The sequence below is a fragment of the Oreochromis aureus genome, linkage group 5 (assembly GCF_013358895.1).
Source record: "Oreochromis aureus strain Israel breed Guangdong linkage group 5, ZZ_aureus, whole genome shotgun sequence".
In the NCBI taxonomy this organism is placed as follows: Eukaryota; Metazoa; Chordata; class Actinopteri; order Cichliformes; family Cichlidae; genus Oreochromis; species Oreochromis aureus.
In genome coordinates, this window is record NC_052946.1 from 25,900,801 (window position 1) to 25,915,168 (window position 14,368).

General features: G+C 41.3%; 1 protein-coding gene across 3 annotated transcripts; it reads right to left on the reverse strand.

Moving 5' to 3' along the window:
- Positions 1 to 831: 831 nt before the first annotated feature.
- On the reverse strand, positions 832 to 13,422 carry patz1 (POZ/BTB and AT hook containing zinc finger 1). 3 transcript variants are annotated; one of them, XM_039612383.1, is made up of 6 exons: positions 11,874 to 13,422; positions 10,689 to 10,752; positions 10,415 to 10,586; positions 7,910 to 8,068; positions 5,107 to 5,319; positions 832 to 4,709 (listed from the first exon to the last, which is right to left on the reverse strand). In XM_039612383.1, the coding sequence occupies exons 1-6, from the start codon at positions 13,121 to 13,123 to the stop codon at positions 4,231 to 4,233; spliced, it is 2,337 nt and encodes a 778-aa protein (XP_039468317.1). In that variant the 5' UTR covers positions 13,124 to 13,422; the 3' UTR covers positions 832 to 4,230. The 3 variants fall into 3 exon arrangements, with proteins under 3 accessions (XP_039468317.1, XP_039468318.1, XP_031613425.1); XM_039612384.1 differs by lacking the exon at positions 5,107 to 5,319 and having other exon boundaries at positions 11,874 to 13,420; XM_031757565.2 differs by lacking the exons at positions 5,107 to 5,319; positions 7,910 to 8,068 and having other exon boundaries at positions 11,874 to 13,417.
- Positions 13,423 to 14,368: the final 946 nt, after the last annotated feature.

The window sequence follows — 14,368 nt, forward strand, 5'->3', positions numbered from 1 at the left end:
AGTTTCTATAGCAACCCGATTTTGTTACAGTTTTCTTAAATCTGTCTAATGCCACAGTAGATCTACTCTGCGTTACAAGGAAAACAATATAGATCATTTAATTTTTACCTTCAGTTCAGACCCATTTTAATTAAAGTCTTTTGTCTACTTTGTTAGACTAAAACACAGGACACTACATTATTACAGTTAGTATCACGATCAAACAGAAGCTATGATGGTTCTCATTTTATCAAAAAGAGTGGCACTGCGACAAAGTGGGTAATTGTTGGCACTAAAGCAGAAGTGATCATGTGGGTGAAATACTTCACAACAAACCAGGCATCCATTACCATAATTCAGGGATTCCATATTTGTAAGACTAAAATTACTATCCACTTTATTAGGTACCCCTGGTCAAATAACAAATCACCCTATCACATTGTAGCAACTCAGTTCAGGTAAGCATGCTCAAAATGACCTGTTCAAACTGAGTATCAGAAATGCGGGGGTTAAGGCAATTTTAGTGACTTTGAACACGCCACTGAGTATTTTGGAAACTGCCGATTTGGTGGGATTTTCCTCACACCCACAACCATCTCTAGGGTTTTTTTTAGAGAATGGTGAAAAAGTAATATCCAGTGAGCAGCAGTTCTCTGCGTGAAAATGCCTCGTTGATGCCAGAGGTTAGAGGAGAAGGGCCAGACTGCTTCAAACTGATAGGAAGGAAACGGTAACTCAAACAACTGCTCATGATCTGCAGAAAAGCATCTCTAAATGCACACAAAACACTGTAAAGAACTGGACTAAAGCTGCAAAAGACCAAGTATGAGTAATAACAAGACAACAGTTGGGGGGGCTTAAGTTGCAATTTATTTGTTGCTCACCTCTGTACCAAGACAAGAGATGAGACTCAATAACAGAGTACAAAAACAAATATCTATAGAAAAGTAAGCTTATATTGAAATATGTCCAAAGACGTTATAACAAAACATGTAGCTCACATGTTTTAAGAGCAATCGTGTACGATGATAAAATACCAAGTGAACATATTGTACATTTGTGTTTTTATACAAAAGTGTCAATGCGAGTCACTCTGTACAATAATTAACCTATAGAAAAGAGGACCTTTTTTTTTTTTTTAATCCACTGCTGTGCACAATCAGTATTTGGAAGGCACTTCGCAACAGACAAAAAGCACAAAGCAAAAACACTCAGGCCGAAATAATACGTCATGTTTTACACTGGAGTACCAACATAAATGAAACAAATTATACATCCCTGTGGGGGAGGAAAAAACAAACCAACTACAAAAAAAGAAAAGTTGAATTACATCCTTACAGCATTTTACACTTGTCTTCAAATAATAATTATGACAACACAACCCTTATTACCTTTCAAGGAGTAAATACTAGTGCAGAGTGGATCAAAAAAGGAAAATCAAAAAAGGTCAGCTGGCAGCGTGTGCGCTACCGGAGCAGAGTGAGCAGTGAAACGACTACTGCCACCAACCAGTGATCGACATTCAGTCCCCACCTCGGCTCGCATGCCAGAACATGCAGTTTACCCTTCAAATGGCCATAACTTAAAATCCCTCCACAAAACAGACAAGGAAAAACAAACAAAACCAACGAAAAATAAAAATAATAAAATTTTTATGTACAGGACCACCACTTACAAACACTAATCATATTGGTTGGTTCTTTTATATATCTATATATATATATTTATATATATTTATAAAGGTGTATATGGAAGGTATATACACTTGTTACAATCACAATATAACTATAAATAATAAGGGAATGTACTGAATTTAACAGACTCAATTACCCACAAATAATAATTAAGCAGAAAGCAGGAAACAGATCAAACAGAAAGTCACACACAATTATACACTCTGTTTTTGTTAACAGAGAAACACACACACAGTTTGCTGCTGGACCCAGCCTGATTTGCATCATGATACACTTTTTAAAGCACAAAAACAAAACACCAACCAATGGAAAATGAGGTCCACATGACACTAAATCGTTAAATTTAAACCATTAAAAAGAGCAGATCCCTTTCCACAAATGTTTCAATGTCATCTGCCGGTGTTTTCTGATTCACCACCACTACAACAAATCGGGATGAAAGAACATCATGATTGTGAAAAACTGGGATTTGTGTTTGTCGGTGATTTAATCAATAAAGTGAATTACATCTGCAGATACATGGGTTACATGAGTTTTATATAAATTCAAAGCACCGGCTGGTTTCAGCTTCAAAACACCAATTCTTCAGGTCTTTAACTGTCAGCCACACTGAAGATGTTGCGGTGTGCTTCAAGACACTGTAAAAGGACTTTTTCTGCCTGCCTTATAAGCACACATGAAAAGAAACAGCAGTATTCAGAGGAATGTCTGTGAATAAACACAGTGAGACACCCAGACAGGTACTCTGTGACCATTATGGCAAGCGCAGCACGCGGCGGCAACAACACAGCAATAGCAATCTAATGGGAGGGAGAAGAGTAACACGAAACGAAACAATGACACATTAAAGAAAGCCAAATATGTTCTGCTGACTCACAGGTTGGTGGATCACATTGCAAATCTTTCCTCAAACCCTCTCGATGTCTGTTGCACAACACACACATAACAAACACGCATCTATATTTAATATAATTTAGAGTGAAAATAGTCAAACTGAGCAAATCACAAGATTTTTGTTTTCACACAATGAAAGGGGGGGGAAAAAAAAGAACTACACAAAATTGAGGGCATTAATAAGTTAATAAAATATAATCTACATTTCTCAAAATATATACCGAAAATATACCTGACCTTGGTCCCTGTTTCATTTACACAACTGATTAAACACCTAAAAAAACAAGACTGGGAAACGCTGTCCGTGTAGCAGGAAAACAAAGCTCAATGCTAACAAGCTCATGACGATTCAAGACAGATTTTGCATCCAAATATGTTAAAAAGAAAAAGAAAAAAAAATCTCATTGGAAAAGCATTCACGTACACTGTGAAGGTCACAACAATAAATGGCTTCCCTCTCCTTAAATGAACATTTCACAAATAATTCAACCCAACACATAACAAAGGGCTTTTTAAGTGCTTCCTAACACCTACCAGTCCTACTCACTGGCATAAGAACTGACACTTAACACACTGGAAGCAAAAAAAGAAAAAGAAACAGCATGAAAAGCACATCAAGCCTGTTATTAATATTTCTTCTTTAGCATTTAACAGATAAAAAAAGCCCTGCTAGCAAACTTTAAGCCAAATTAGATCTCTTTACTTAAGAAAAAAAAAAAAAAAAAGTCTTCTCTGAAAGGTAGTAAATAAGGTAATAAATACAGAATTTAGCCCTCTTGTTGCTCTGAGGTAAAGACATCTGTTTAAAGACTTCAGGGGAGCGTAAGGATATAAAGCATTAAAAATTCACTGTGATGGCCATGGGTCTATTAACCAAGTACACCAGAGTAGGTGAAGTGAGCAAAAGGACAAAGATTACTTTACGTTTTAACGATGCAGTACAGAATTCATCTCAGAAATGGTGATTTAACTGTGACTGGTAACTCATATATAAAAGCTGAAAGCCCTTTTCAGACATCCGCTCCTTTGACTGAATGTCTTGGTCACTTTTCTTTAACAATTACCAAACTCATTAGGTCAGACCTACGAGCGTTTATCCATCATGAATTCCACAAGAGAGACCTTGCTTCTAATAAGAAGTGTGGTTAATTAGTTAATTAGTCAATAACAGCAATACTTAATGCCACAAGCACAAAAATCTACTTACGGGAAACGGCAGGCTGAGTCTTTACACCAAATGGCTCTCTGTCATAGGAACATTAATGTTAAAGTGACCCATGTCTGAATTGTCTGATTGCCATCACTTTAACAAACTGATAAATACAATCAGTGTCTGAAAAGGGCTTTAAAAAATAAACAAAAAACAGAACTTTGACACATCCCTAGCAGTTAAAGGAAATAAAGCCTTCATGTAATTTCTTTATAAAGCAAAATGCAAAATGCCAGACACATACATAATCTGGAAAAGTAGAAAAGGTAGGAATTATATGGCAGTCTTTCACAAAAATATTGGATACACATAGAGCAACATGACAAAAAAGAAAACGAAAGTAGTCTTGAGGCAAAGATATTCCCAAATACAGAGTATCTTCTGTGGGCAACCCAGCTTTGTCCTAAGAAAAGGTGGCTTTCCTGCAACTTGGAAAGCCTCAAGCAAAAAAAGTCACTTTCCTCCAAAGTCAATTCCACTTTGACCGACCTCAGCGTCCACCAGTGAAGAGGCAAAAGCTGATTGAACTATCTGAAAGCCAAAGGACTCGAGCAGAGACATGTTTTGTTGAGGGGAGAAGGGAGAGGTCAGGGAAGGTGTTATATCACTCAAGCTGGACCCCGAAACGCCCTGGACCTTCTGGGCTTTGTGAACTCTGTGCTGGTGCTTGTTGAGGTAGGACTTGGTGCGGAAAGCCTGACCACAGATCCCGCAGATAAATTTCTTCTCAGGGTCCGTCTTGGCTTTAGATGCCTCTGGAGAGACCAAAGCCCCCGCAGAGGCGCCATTGCAGGGCAAAGAGGGCATCTCGAGTTCTGGTCCGTCGGTTTTGTGTGGAGATTTAAGCTCTTCACTGTTGGACAAATCCCCGAATGAAGGATCTGATTCTTCCGATTCCAGGTGAGGACATTTACCAGCGTTTTCCTGCCCGTCTGAGGTAGATACAGCATGGACATGAAGAGGGAGGTGAGGCAAAAGAGGGGGGTGAAAAAAACAAATGGGAGAAAAAGAGAGGCATCAATTAGGCTTTAGGCTTTCTCAAAAAACATCTTTAATCCATTTGTTGGCTGGCACCTGAAAAGAAATCAAATGTAAACTTCGGGGGTCACATGAGAAAGCACCAAGCACGGGCAGAACCAGATACGATGACTGAAAGACATCAATAATTAAATACAGTTCTTTCCAAAATGTGGCTACAGCATTTAACTACACAGTCATCTAGCTCAGTCCATTTGCCCAGTGTCCACTGAGAATTCTGCTGTGCTCATCCAACCAGTAGGCCATGCTAGCACCATGCCCCCACCCACCCTCCTGCTGGACTGTACTGACCTGTGACAGGCCCATGGACGGGGAAGCCAGGCACCCCGCCAGAGCGACACTCCCAGAAATATGGAGCCCCACCTGGCTTCCCCATGAGCAGCTCAGGCTGCAAGCAGAGGGTTGAATGGCCAGGCTGGGGAAGAACTGGGTGTCCAGAGAGCCCATGAAAGCGCCCCTCTGCCTCAGACGAGGTGAGAAGCAGCTGGCGACTGGCGCACAGGTCTACACAGCACCCAGCCAGGGAGAAAGGAAGGGGGAGGGACAGATATAACAGGCCGGTGGAAACCATATGGACAAAAATACCTTTACTTCATCACTAGTGTTAATGCTGTTTGTACACAGTATACTAGACATGTACAGTACTGCAAATGAGCCCATGCTGAGTGAGTCCCTTCACTAAAGCTGTCAGTGATGAATGAATTAACCTTTTCCTTGGCTCACAGTCAACAAACAATAAATCCCTGGGTGCCTGACTACTTTAATCAAACTGTGTGCCATTTCATTATAATCCTTGCTGAAACTTGATTTGTTAAATACAGGTGCAATTAAAAAAACTACACGGGATCCTTCGATTGCACATGCTGGCTCACTGAAACAGCTAAAGAACGGAGCCAGCAATTAATATCATCAGATGCACCTGCGAATCCAGCTGTATCTCGTCACAATGACCGACCCCCCCCTCCCAGGGAGAGAAGTGTAACGTTCACATGTCTCACTAGTCCTGTGACAAGAAGTGAAGGTTACAGATAAAAGAACAAAAAAGAAGTAGGGAAAAAAGGGACGTGTGCTTGTCAGTGGTGTCGGTAAATGTCTGTATAAGTGTATTTATGTTTTACAGCCTTTTCTGCTGATAAAAACTTCCTTCATTCATTCTATACTAAAGTAGTGAAGAACTAGAGAAACTGAAAAGGTCATGTCTTCCTACTATGTATTATAGAAATTTCTGGGGGGGGGGGGGGGGGGGTTGTTTAAAAAAAAAAAATCTTTGTTTATAAATATATTATAGATATAGGACAGTCTGGGCAAATACCTAACATAACTTGTTCTTTAATTTTACACATTTAGCAAGCAGAAAAACAGACCTACAGTCGAAACAGCACTTCTCCTTATTATATGTTAATATCTAATTGCTTAAAATGTCTTTACACCGACAGAAAGGAGAGTTTTGCTGGTCCAGTACACTTAAAGATCAAACTGGCTGTATGTGACTTATGAGGTAAAACAAGTTTAACATAAAATATGTGTTAAACGTGTTAATGTGCTTTTTTTGTGTCATTTCAACAGAAACTCACTTTCCTTTATAAGGTTTAGAAGTTTAAAAAAAAAAAGAAGACCAGCTATCCCCCCAAACTAGATCCTGACCAATATTATCAGTTAATATTGTCCAATCACAGCTATATAATCAATAACGGTGAACAACTTTTCCGATATATATATGGAAAGCTTCTTTTAATGAAATATAGTAAATATAGCGCTGCAAGTTTATGACATATATTGCTGGAAAATGTTATTTTTTGAAGTAAGAACATCATTTTCCCTTTTTAGTATCAGAGCTTAATATATAGTGTAGTAATAGTGCTTTCTAATAGCTCTTTGACTAACAGGTATGCATTTTCTGAAAAGATAGTTTGAAGTTGCTATTATAATTGTGACTGCTAAATACTTAACACTTAATTTTACAAATGCCACATATAATTTCAAAGCATCCTGCAGTGGTTCTTGGAATTCTCATGCTTAATTTGCACCCATGACAGGTGAAAGGTGTGAATTTTAGAACCCTATTGATGTTTCCACTGACATATTATGTGTAGTTGTTAATGTAATCCATTATTTTAAAAGCCCAAGTCATTAAATTGTAAATCAACAGAAGACAGCATTTTCTTTGATATTACATTTAACCACTTGTGGGTTCAGTTCACAGTTTCTCCAACAGAAATGGCACAACTATGAAAATTTCAATGAATCCAGGGCAAATGGAGCACACGTTAGGACGATCATGCAACACTGTGCATAGCCCAACAACAGTGGATGAACCAGCCAAGCAGATACAGACACTGTTAACCATACGGCCATGGCCATGCTGGACAGACACACGTGTACAAATAAAAGAAATATGAATTAGTATGTGACCTGCTAACATGGTTGAGAGTAAAAAAAAAAAAAAAAAAAAAAAGGTCAGCTTAAGAGTTAAAAAAAAAAAAAAGGATACATCTTCAGTTATTCCAAGTGGCAACAGGAATATGTAGACAGTTTTCAAAACAAATCAGGGTTTAAAAGAATAGTCGTACGTACACATCACATTAGAAATAAAGCCTAAAGTTTGAGATGAGTCCAGGATGTTAAAAGATAAATTAGTTCTTCAACTACCAAACAGATTTAACGGTCTAAGGTGTGACAATAGTTTCCCGCAGCCCTACCACCCCGACCTTTGGCATGAGTCACGAAGCTGGCCTGAGCTCACTGGCATTTCCAGCTTTTTATGTAACACTGAAACTGACCGCATGCCTAATTAACCTGGATATCATTTAAAACAAAAAAAAACAAAAAAACAAACAAAAAGGGTGTCACAGTTAGAGAATAATTACAGCAACTGTCGTCACAGAGACGTGCAATACTTGACAAATGAAGGTGCAATAGTAAATGTTTCAGCGAAAAGCTTGGAAGCAGGAGCTGATGTATGCGTGTGTTAACATATACAGAGATGCAGCAGCATGTTTCTCCCCCCCCGCCCAAAAAATAAATAAATAAACGGCCGCAGAACAAATGAAAGCCAGAAACATGAAAGTTTGGGATGGGGCGGGCGGCTGCTTGCCTTCCACTGAGCACTGGCGTCCCATGTGGTAAGGGTTGCCGTTGTGCATCTGCAGTTCCCCCCTTGGCTCAGGGAAGGTGTGCATTGTGGCAGAGGGGGGCAGTGGAGAACCATGGTGTGTCTTTATATGCACCTTAAGGTAGGATGCGGTGGAGAAACCTGGGACCAAAGGAACAAAGAAGAAGGAAGTTGCTTGACACACTGACATCCCCGCCTGTGAGAGAGGTGTCCTGAAACAAAGGTGTGCTGTTCGAGTTTGCTCCCACTCCATGACTCATTTCTGGATGTGTGGTGAACTGAGAATTGTACTGCTCGACAATGTCAAACAACAGAGCTTCAAACAGTTTTTTGTATTGTCTGGACTTGTAAAAATAAAGACAACATAATAATACTACAGTAAAACTAAGCCCCTGGGAGGAGAGAGGGCTTTTCCCATGGATCACAGTTATTACAGATGGAATGACTCCTTTTAAAAACACACTGAAATCAGTCTAAATATAATTAGATTTCTCCAATAAATTTTCAACAGTACTGAAGACACACGTCAGAACAGTAAATAATCAGGTCAGCCAGAGGAGTCTAACCTGCATGATTACTACAGGCCTGTTCCACTCTCTGTAATGGCCTAAAGATGCAAAAATCAGACACGTGAAGAAACCTTCAATATGTATGACTGAGACTGTAAGCACCATACGAAATTCAATGTTCAGACATGCAATTGCAAAAAACTAAAATCTGAACCCTCAGCAATTTCCAGGATAACTGAAATGATTATTAAGACAGTCGTGATTTTTACGTGCTGCTGATGTGATGTCCACAATAACTGGAACACCTGACTTCACGAAGGGAGATTGAACACCTGATCAGGAGAAGGTTATGTTCAGAGTTTTAATTTAAAATCGACTGCAAGAGTAACTTTTTTGTCATTTCTTTTATTTAAACAAATATGCTCCAAGTGTGACACACACACACCATCTGCTGAAGAAATGCGTTTCATACATGCAACATGTTGAGCTGCACATGACTAATACCACTAAAGGAAGCCGTGAAGTTACAGCATCCCAAACTGTATGTGTCACCATTGTTGCAGGACTTTGCATGCATTCAGTTGGACATGTCGAAAATATGAAAACATGCCTTTTATGTTCGGTCCCCAACCAGCTGCCAAGTCAGTTTTACAATACTGGAACCGCAGCTAATAAAACACAGACTGACCAGTTGACTAATTTAGTCACAGGCTCTTAATCACCAGGAATAATCAAGTGATAAAATCTACTTTGTTTTGATCTGGCCACACCTCACATCAGGCTGTGAAAAAGTATGAGGCGTGAATGCACAGAGTAGTCTTTAATATTTAAGTGTGTTGAGTCTAGTTTCACACCAGTTCTGTGCTGCTGTCACATTAGAAATGAACTGCATCGCTGAGAGCGCACGGACCGCTTAAATAAGATCAAACAGATCAAACATTTTCTGGCAGCATTGCCAAATTCCCTCATTTGCAGCAGAGAGGACTTCCAAACTTTTTTATATTCTTTATCACCCGTTTATCTGACAGCGTCGACTGATATGAAATGACGCATCAAACACCCTCTTATACGAGCACACAGCCTGAAGCAGAAAGTTGATCAGCACTGTTCTGAAACCCCCCCAAGTCTGAGATCAGGTTTTAGGTTTTTCAATCTAGCTAACGATAAGAAAAACTCGCTTACTTAACTCGAATTACAGTACACACCTCTGGGCTGTGTGTGATTACTGAAGCCTCGCCAATATAGGATTTTTAGGACAGACAGAGATATTTGGCAATTTAAAAATCTGATATTCCAATATGCTGGCTGATATTCCTTCTTTTTTTGGACAAACAGATTTTGCCCAACAGTTATAATTGCTGCTGTTGTTATCAGGGAATATTCAGAGTAATGGAGGAACAATTGATGGATGTTTATCCCCACTTGTCTTCTTATTTCCATTTATTCACTGTTATAAATGCTGATACTGGCTGATAACATTGGACCACCAATAAATTGGTCAGGCTTGTTTGTAAATCAGATTGCTCTGTCTATGACTGTGATTCAGATGAAGATCACAGCAGATTTTATGGATAATCAACAGAGAAAAAAATTGAGATGTAATTTTACATCCATGTAGTGAAGTTAATCTTCACAAACAGATTCCCTGCCAGATTATGTTATTCAACTTCAATCCACAAGCTAGAGCAACCAACTAAAAAAAACAAAAAAAAAAAACAACTAAAATCTATCTTATATAATCAAAATCTTACTTTTAAATATCACAAGATCACAAGGCAGTACGCCAACCATAACTCTAGACTCTAGACTGTCTTATTTTTCCTAAAAGCACAGTTACCAAATTTCCAAATAATATCAGTCTGTATATTGTGAACATCCAGGACGTCAGCACCCTCTGGATATTGATCAAGATAGGGGGTAGAGAGGTTTCAGATTTCGAAACTGAGTACAATGCTGTTTTGTTTTTTGAAGGAATTACCTTTGTTGCAAATGCCACAGTAGTTATGAGTTCCTTCACTGTGTTTCTTGAGATGGTCTGTCATGTAGGCAGCTCGCAGGAACTTGCCGCAAACTTTGCAGGGGATTTTGTCCTCGTGGCATGCAAGGTGAGAGCGGAGGCGATCTCTTGTAGCAAAAGAGGCATTACAAATCTGAAAGACAGAAATCACTGAGCTAATGCCTCTCACAGTAGGGGAAAAAAAAAAGAAACTCATTCGATGTGGCTATTCACAAGATAGACATATTGATCCTACCTGGCACTTGTGGGGTCTCTCTGTTGTATGTACTTGTTTGATATGTCCATTCAGGTGGTCTGGTCTGAAAGGAAACAGTGCAAATTAAAGTCTGTGCATCATGAACTGATATGCCTGATATCAGAACTCCCTGTTAACCTGTGTGGAACTCTGTATATTAGTATTATATTACTTTCTCACTGGCATGAGAATCAATCACGAGAGGGAAGCTACTCAAATTAATTAGATTCATTCATTCATGTCTCAGAGAGCTGTCCTCCCACAGTGTGCAAGCTGGCAACGAGGTACAGGTGAGCTGTATGACATTAATATAATAAAGGAGTCCTTAAGAGACTCTTTTGTTTTAAAAACAAAATAATCAAATCAAGGCTGAAGGTAAAGTAGCCTTTTCCTCAACAGAGGGTTTACTAATAACATTAACAGTGTCACTGTTCTACTGAAGGGCTCTAGGAAGCCAGACCGGTGACCCTGTATGCTCACCATCCTGAAACCAAAGTAGCTTAAGAGAAAACATAAAAGTATGTCTTCACAAAGGCGGCCAGTAAGAACTCTTCAGTCATACCTGTGCTGAGACACACAAACAAACAAAAGATTTCAGGAAAATTTGTGGAAAAAAAAAAAAAACTGCTGCTTTCTTCATCATGTCAGAAACATTAACCTCCAAAGCAGTAGGTGGAGGCAGTGAGCTAAATCCCAACCTTCAACTGGTTTGTGTATCTGAAAACAAAACACAGTGGTGATACTTTAATGATTACTTACACTGGTTATCCTGAATTTGACAGCTGTGGCAGGACTCATAGTGGGAGGTAAAGTAGTGAAAATGTTATATGAAAGGTGCATGCATGGCTGCACGGCAGTAGTTAGAAACCATGGACAAGATCCTTTATCCGAGCTGTTGGAATGATGGTGGCGTCTGTGCATCTCTAAAGCTGCTTTGACTGTTAAATATAGAAGTACTCACTTGATACCGTCACATAATGGACTAAATTACATGTGCTGATTCACACATGTACCTTTAATTAAATTAAGGAACAACAAAGCACACTTCAGTCTGGGATGATCTGGAAATTTAGGGCATTAAGACCCAGTAACAGCACTATGTGTGGTTTTTGTTTTGTTTTTTTTACAACTCCTAACAGAGTTTGACCAATTATTATTATTATTTATACACCTCATTCAACTCACCTTGAAAACCCTTTACCGCAGCTTTGGCACACATAGGGTTTGCCAACTGAGCCGTCGTGGGAGCGCACATGGTACGACATCCTGTCCTTGCGTTTGAACCGGAGCCCGCACACATGGCAGGCGTATGGCTTCTCCCCGGAGTGGGAGAGCTTGTGTCGGTTCAGGTGGTACACGTCGCGGAACACTTTCCCGCAAATGTCACAGCCGACGTGCCGCCTGGTCCTCTCTCTCTTGCGGCCGTTGTCCAAGGCGAGGCCTCCGTGTAACTGCACGCCGTTTTCCAGCAGCCCGGGCTGAGATAGAAGAGAAATCCCGGCCGGGGCTGACAGGCTGTCGCTGAGGTTGTTTACAGCCCCGCTGGAGGCTCCGTGCTGCGCTTCGTGGTTCTTCAAGCGGGAAGCCTCGGTGAAAGCTTTGCCACAGGTCCCACAGGGAAACAGTCCGTTGTCTTTCTGGGGGCTGTTGTTAAAGTGAACAGCCTCCACGGCTCCGCCAGCTTTCTTTGGTCTCCCCCTGCACCGTTTCGACCCCGGGGAGCCAGCGTCGTGAGGAAACGCGTTCCCCGTTATTTCCGCGGATGGGGAGACTGGCAGTCCCTCGACGGGCTCCAACATCGGCACCGACGACTCGCCGCCGTCCTCCAGAATCGCGGCGGCGGCGTCTTCACCTCCTCCGTCCACATGCATCTGCATGCTGTTAGCAAAGCTCTGACCGTTCACCAGCATTCCCGTTCCGTTTACCAGACCCTGGTGAGCCACCGGGAAACCGAGCTCCGTGGCCCCCGTGGCCTGGAACAGACTGGCATCTCCTCCCCGAGAGGTCGGGACGAGGATTTGTACGTTGGACTGTTTGATAACCTCCTGACATATTTCAATAACCGAGCGCATCAAAAGAAACTTGGCAGCTGTCATCAACTCCGGGAAACACTCCAGTCGGACCACGATCCTAGACGTGTACGCGAAGTCCAGGATGTCTTTAAAAACTTTCGGGCTGATCGTATGCATCTCCAGCTCCTTGGCGTCGCCGTCGCCCTCAGTCTGACGGCTGAAGACCGACTCGAAGTACTCGCTGCAGGCGGCTAACACTGCTTTATGGGCAGGAAAGCTTTCCTCGCCGACGCGCAGGATCACATCGCAGAACCTGCCTCCATCTTTCCTCTGAATGTTGAGGTTGTGTAGCATCTCCGCACTGTGCTTGCTCACCTGGTAGGTGTACGAAGAAGTCCAAGACGGCTCTGCTACTTTCTCCATGCCGAATTCATCCAATAACAATGGTTGTTGGCGACAAAGGTCGGAGAAATGGCAGATTATGCGTGGGGATTTCGATCAACCGAAAGCAGCTAGCTACAAAATCCAAAACCAGCCGCCCCTCCCGTCGTTTTAGCATCTAACGTTAAAGGCTAGCAGTAGCAGCAGCAGGGAAAAATGGCAGCCCCCCAGCTTCCTGTGAACTTTGACCCTGCTTTCTTCAGGGTGGGGGTCGCTCGTTTTGTAATAATAAAAAAATATATATCGATATCAGTGCTTTGACAGTGAATGTGTATTTTTTTTTTCTCTGGTGGTATCGGCGCTCTCTTAGAGCAGCAGTACTCCGGCACTGCAGGGGTCTTTCATTTCTTCATGCTTTATGTTTGCACGCAGGTCTCTTCCTGCCTGCTGTCTGTAAAAACCCCTCCCCCAACCAGCCAACCACAACCCCCCCCTCCCTCCTTCCGTCACTCTTTATGAGCGCTGTCTGTGAGCCTATTCAAAACACATGCAGAGCACAATGCTGCACCAGTCACTTCAGGTAAGGGTCGAGCTGCACAAGGCAATACAACTGTACTCATTAAATATACATCTCCACTGATGATCTGTAGCAATAATTTAGCTAGAAAGGGGGGGGGGGGAGACTTCAGTTATTCCTCAAGTGGGAAAAAAATCACTAAATTACTGAGGTTGTCCACACATCTGCTGACACCAAACACTGGAGGCTTCACATGTTTAGGTTTTCCCAGCTTGTTTATGGAAGCGGAACCCAATCCGCATTTGATTTTGGAGGTAGAGCCAAAGCTCTGATAAAACTGACGAGGCATTAAAGGAAAATCTTGAAACTCTTACCTCTACCGTGAAGGAATTTGACATTTTAGAATTGATTTCGTGCTATTCCCCTCTGAAATGACAATTCTATTTACCACAACTCACTGGGCAACTTCAATAGTTACACTTTGCTAGAGCCAGATTGGACCCCTTTTACTTGCAGAATAGCCATAATTCTTCATAACAGACTCAACAAGGTGCAGGAAACAAAGATTTGGGGTCACCATGCAACACGTAGTTACATAGTTGCTGCAGATGGACATCCATGATGTTGGAGCTGGTGACTGGAGTCCATTAGAGTAACATGGCAGTGATTCTGGTGTAAAGTTTGAGAATGAGCTTTGTGTATATCATCCTGCTGGAAGCGGCCATCAGAGCACTGGTACACAGTGGTCTATAAAGGGATGGACATCATCA

Bases quoted from the DNA above. Each gene is read 5' to 3' on its own strand.
- patz1 (XM_039612383.1), bottom strand. From the start codon at position 13,123: ATGGAGAAAGTAGCAGAGCCGTCTTGGACTTCTTCGTACACCTACCAG. The intron at 10,587-10,688 runs GTAGGATCAATA...TCTGTCTTTCAG, and splicing joins AGAGACCCCACAAGTGCCAG to ATTTGTAATGCCTCTTTTGC. The intron at 5,320-7,909 runs GCAAGCAGCCGC...GGTGCTGTGTAG, and splicing joins ACGCCAGTGCTCAGTGGAAG to ACCTGTGCGCCAGTCGCCAG.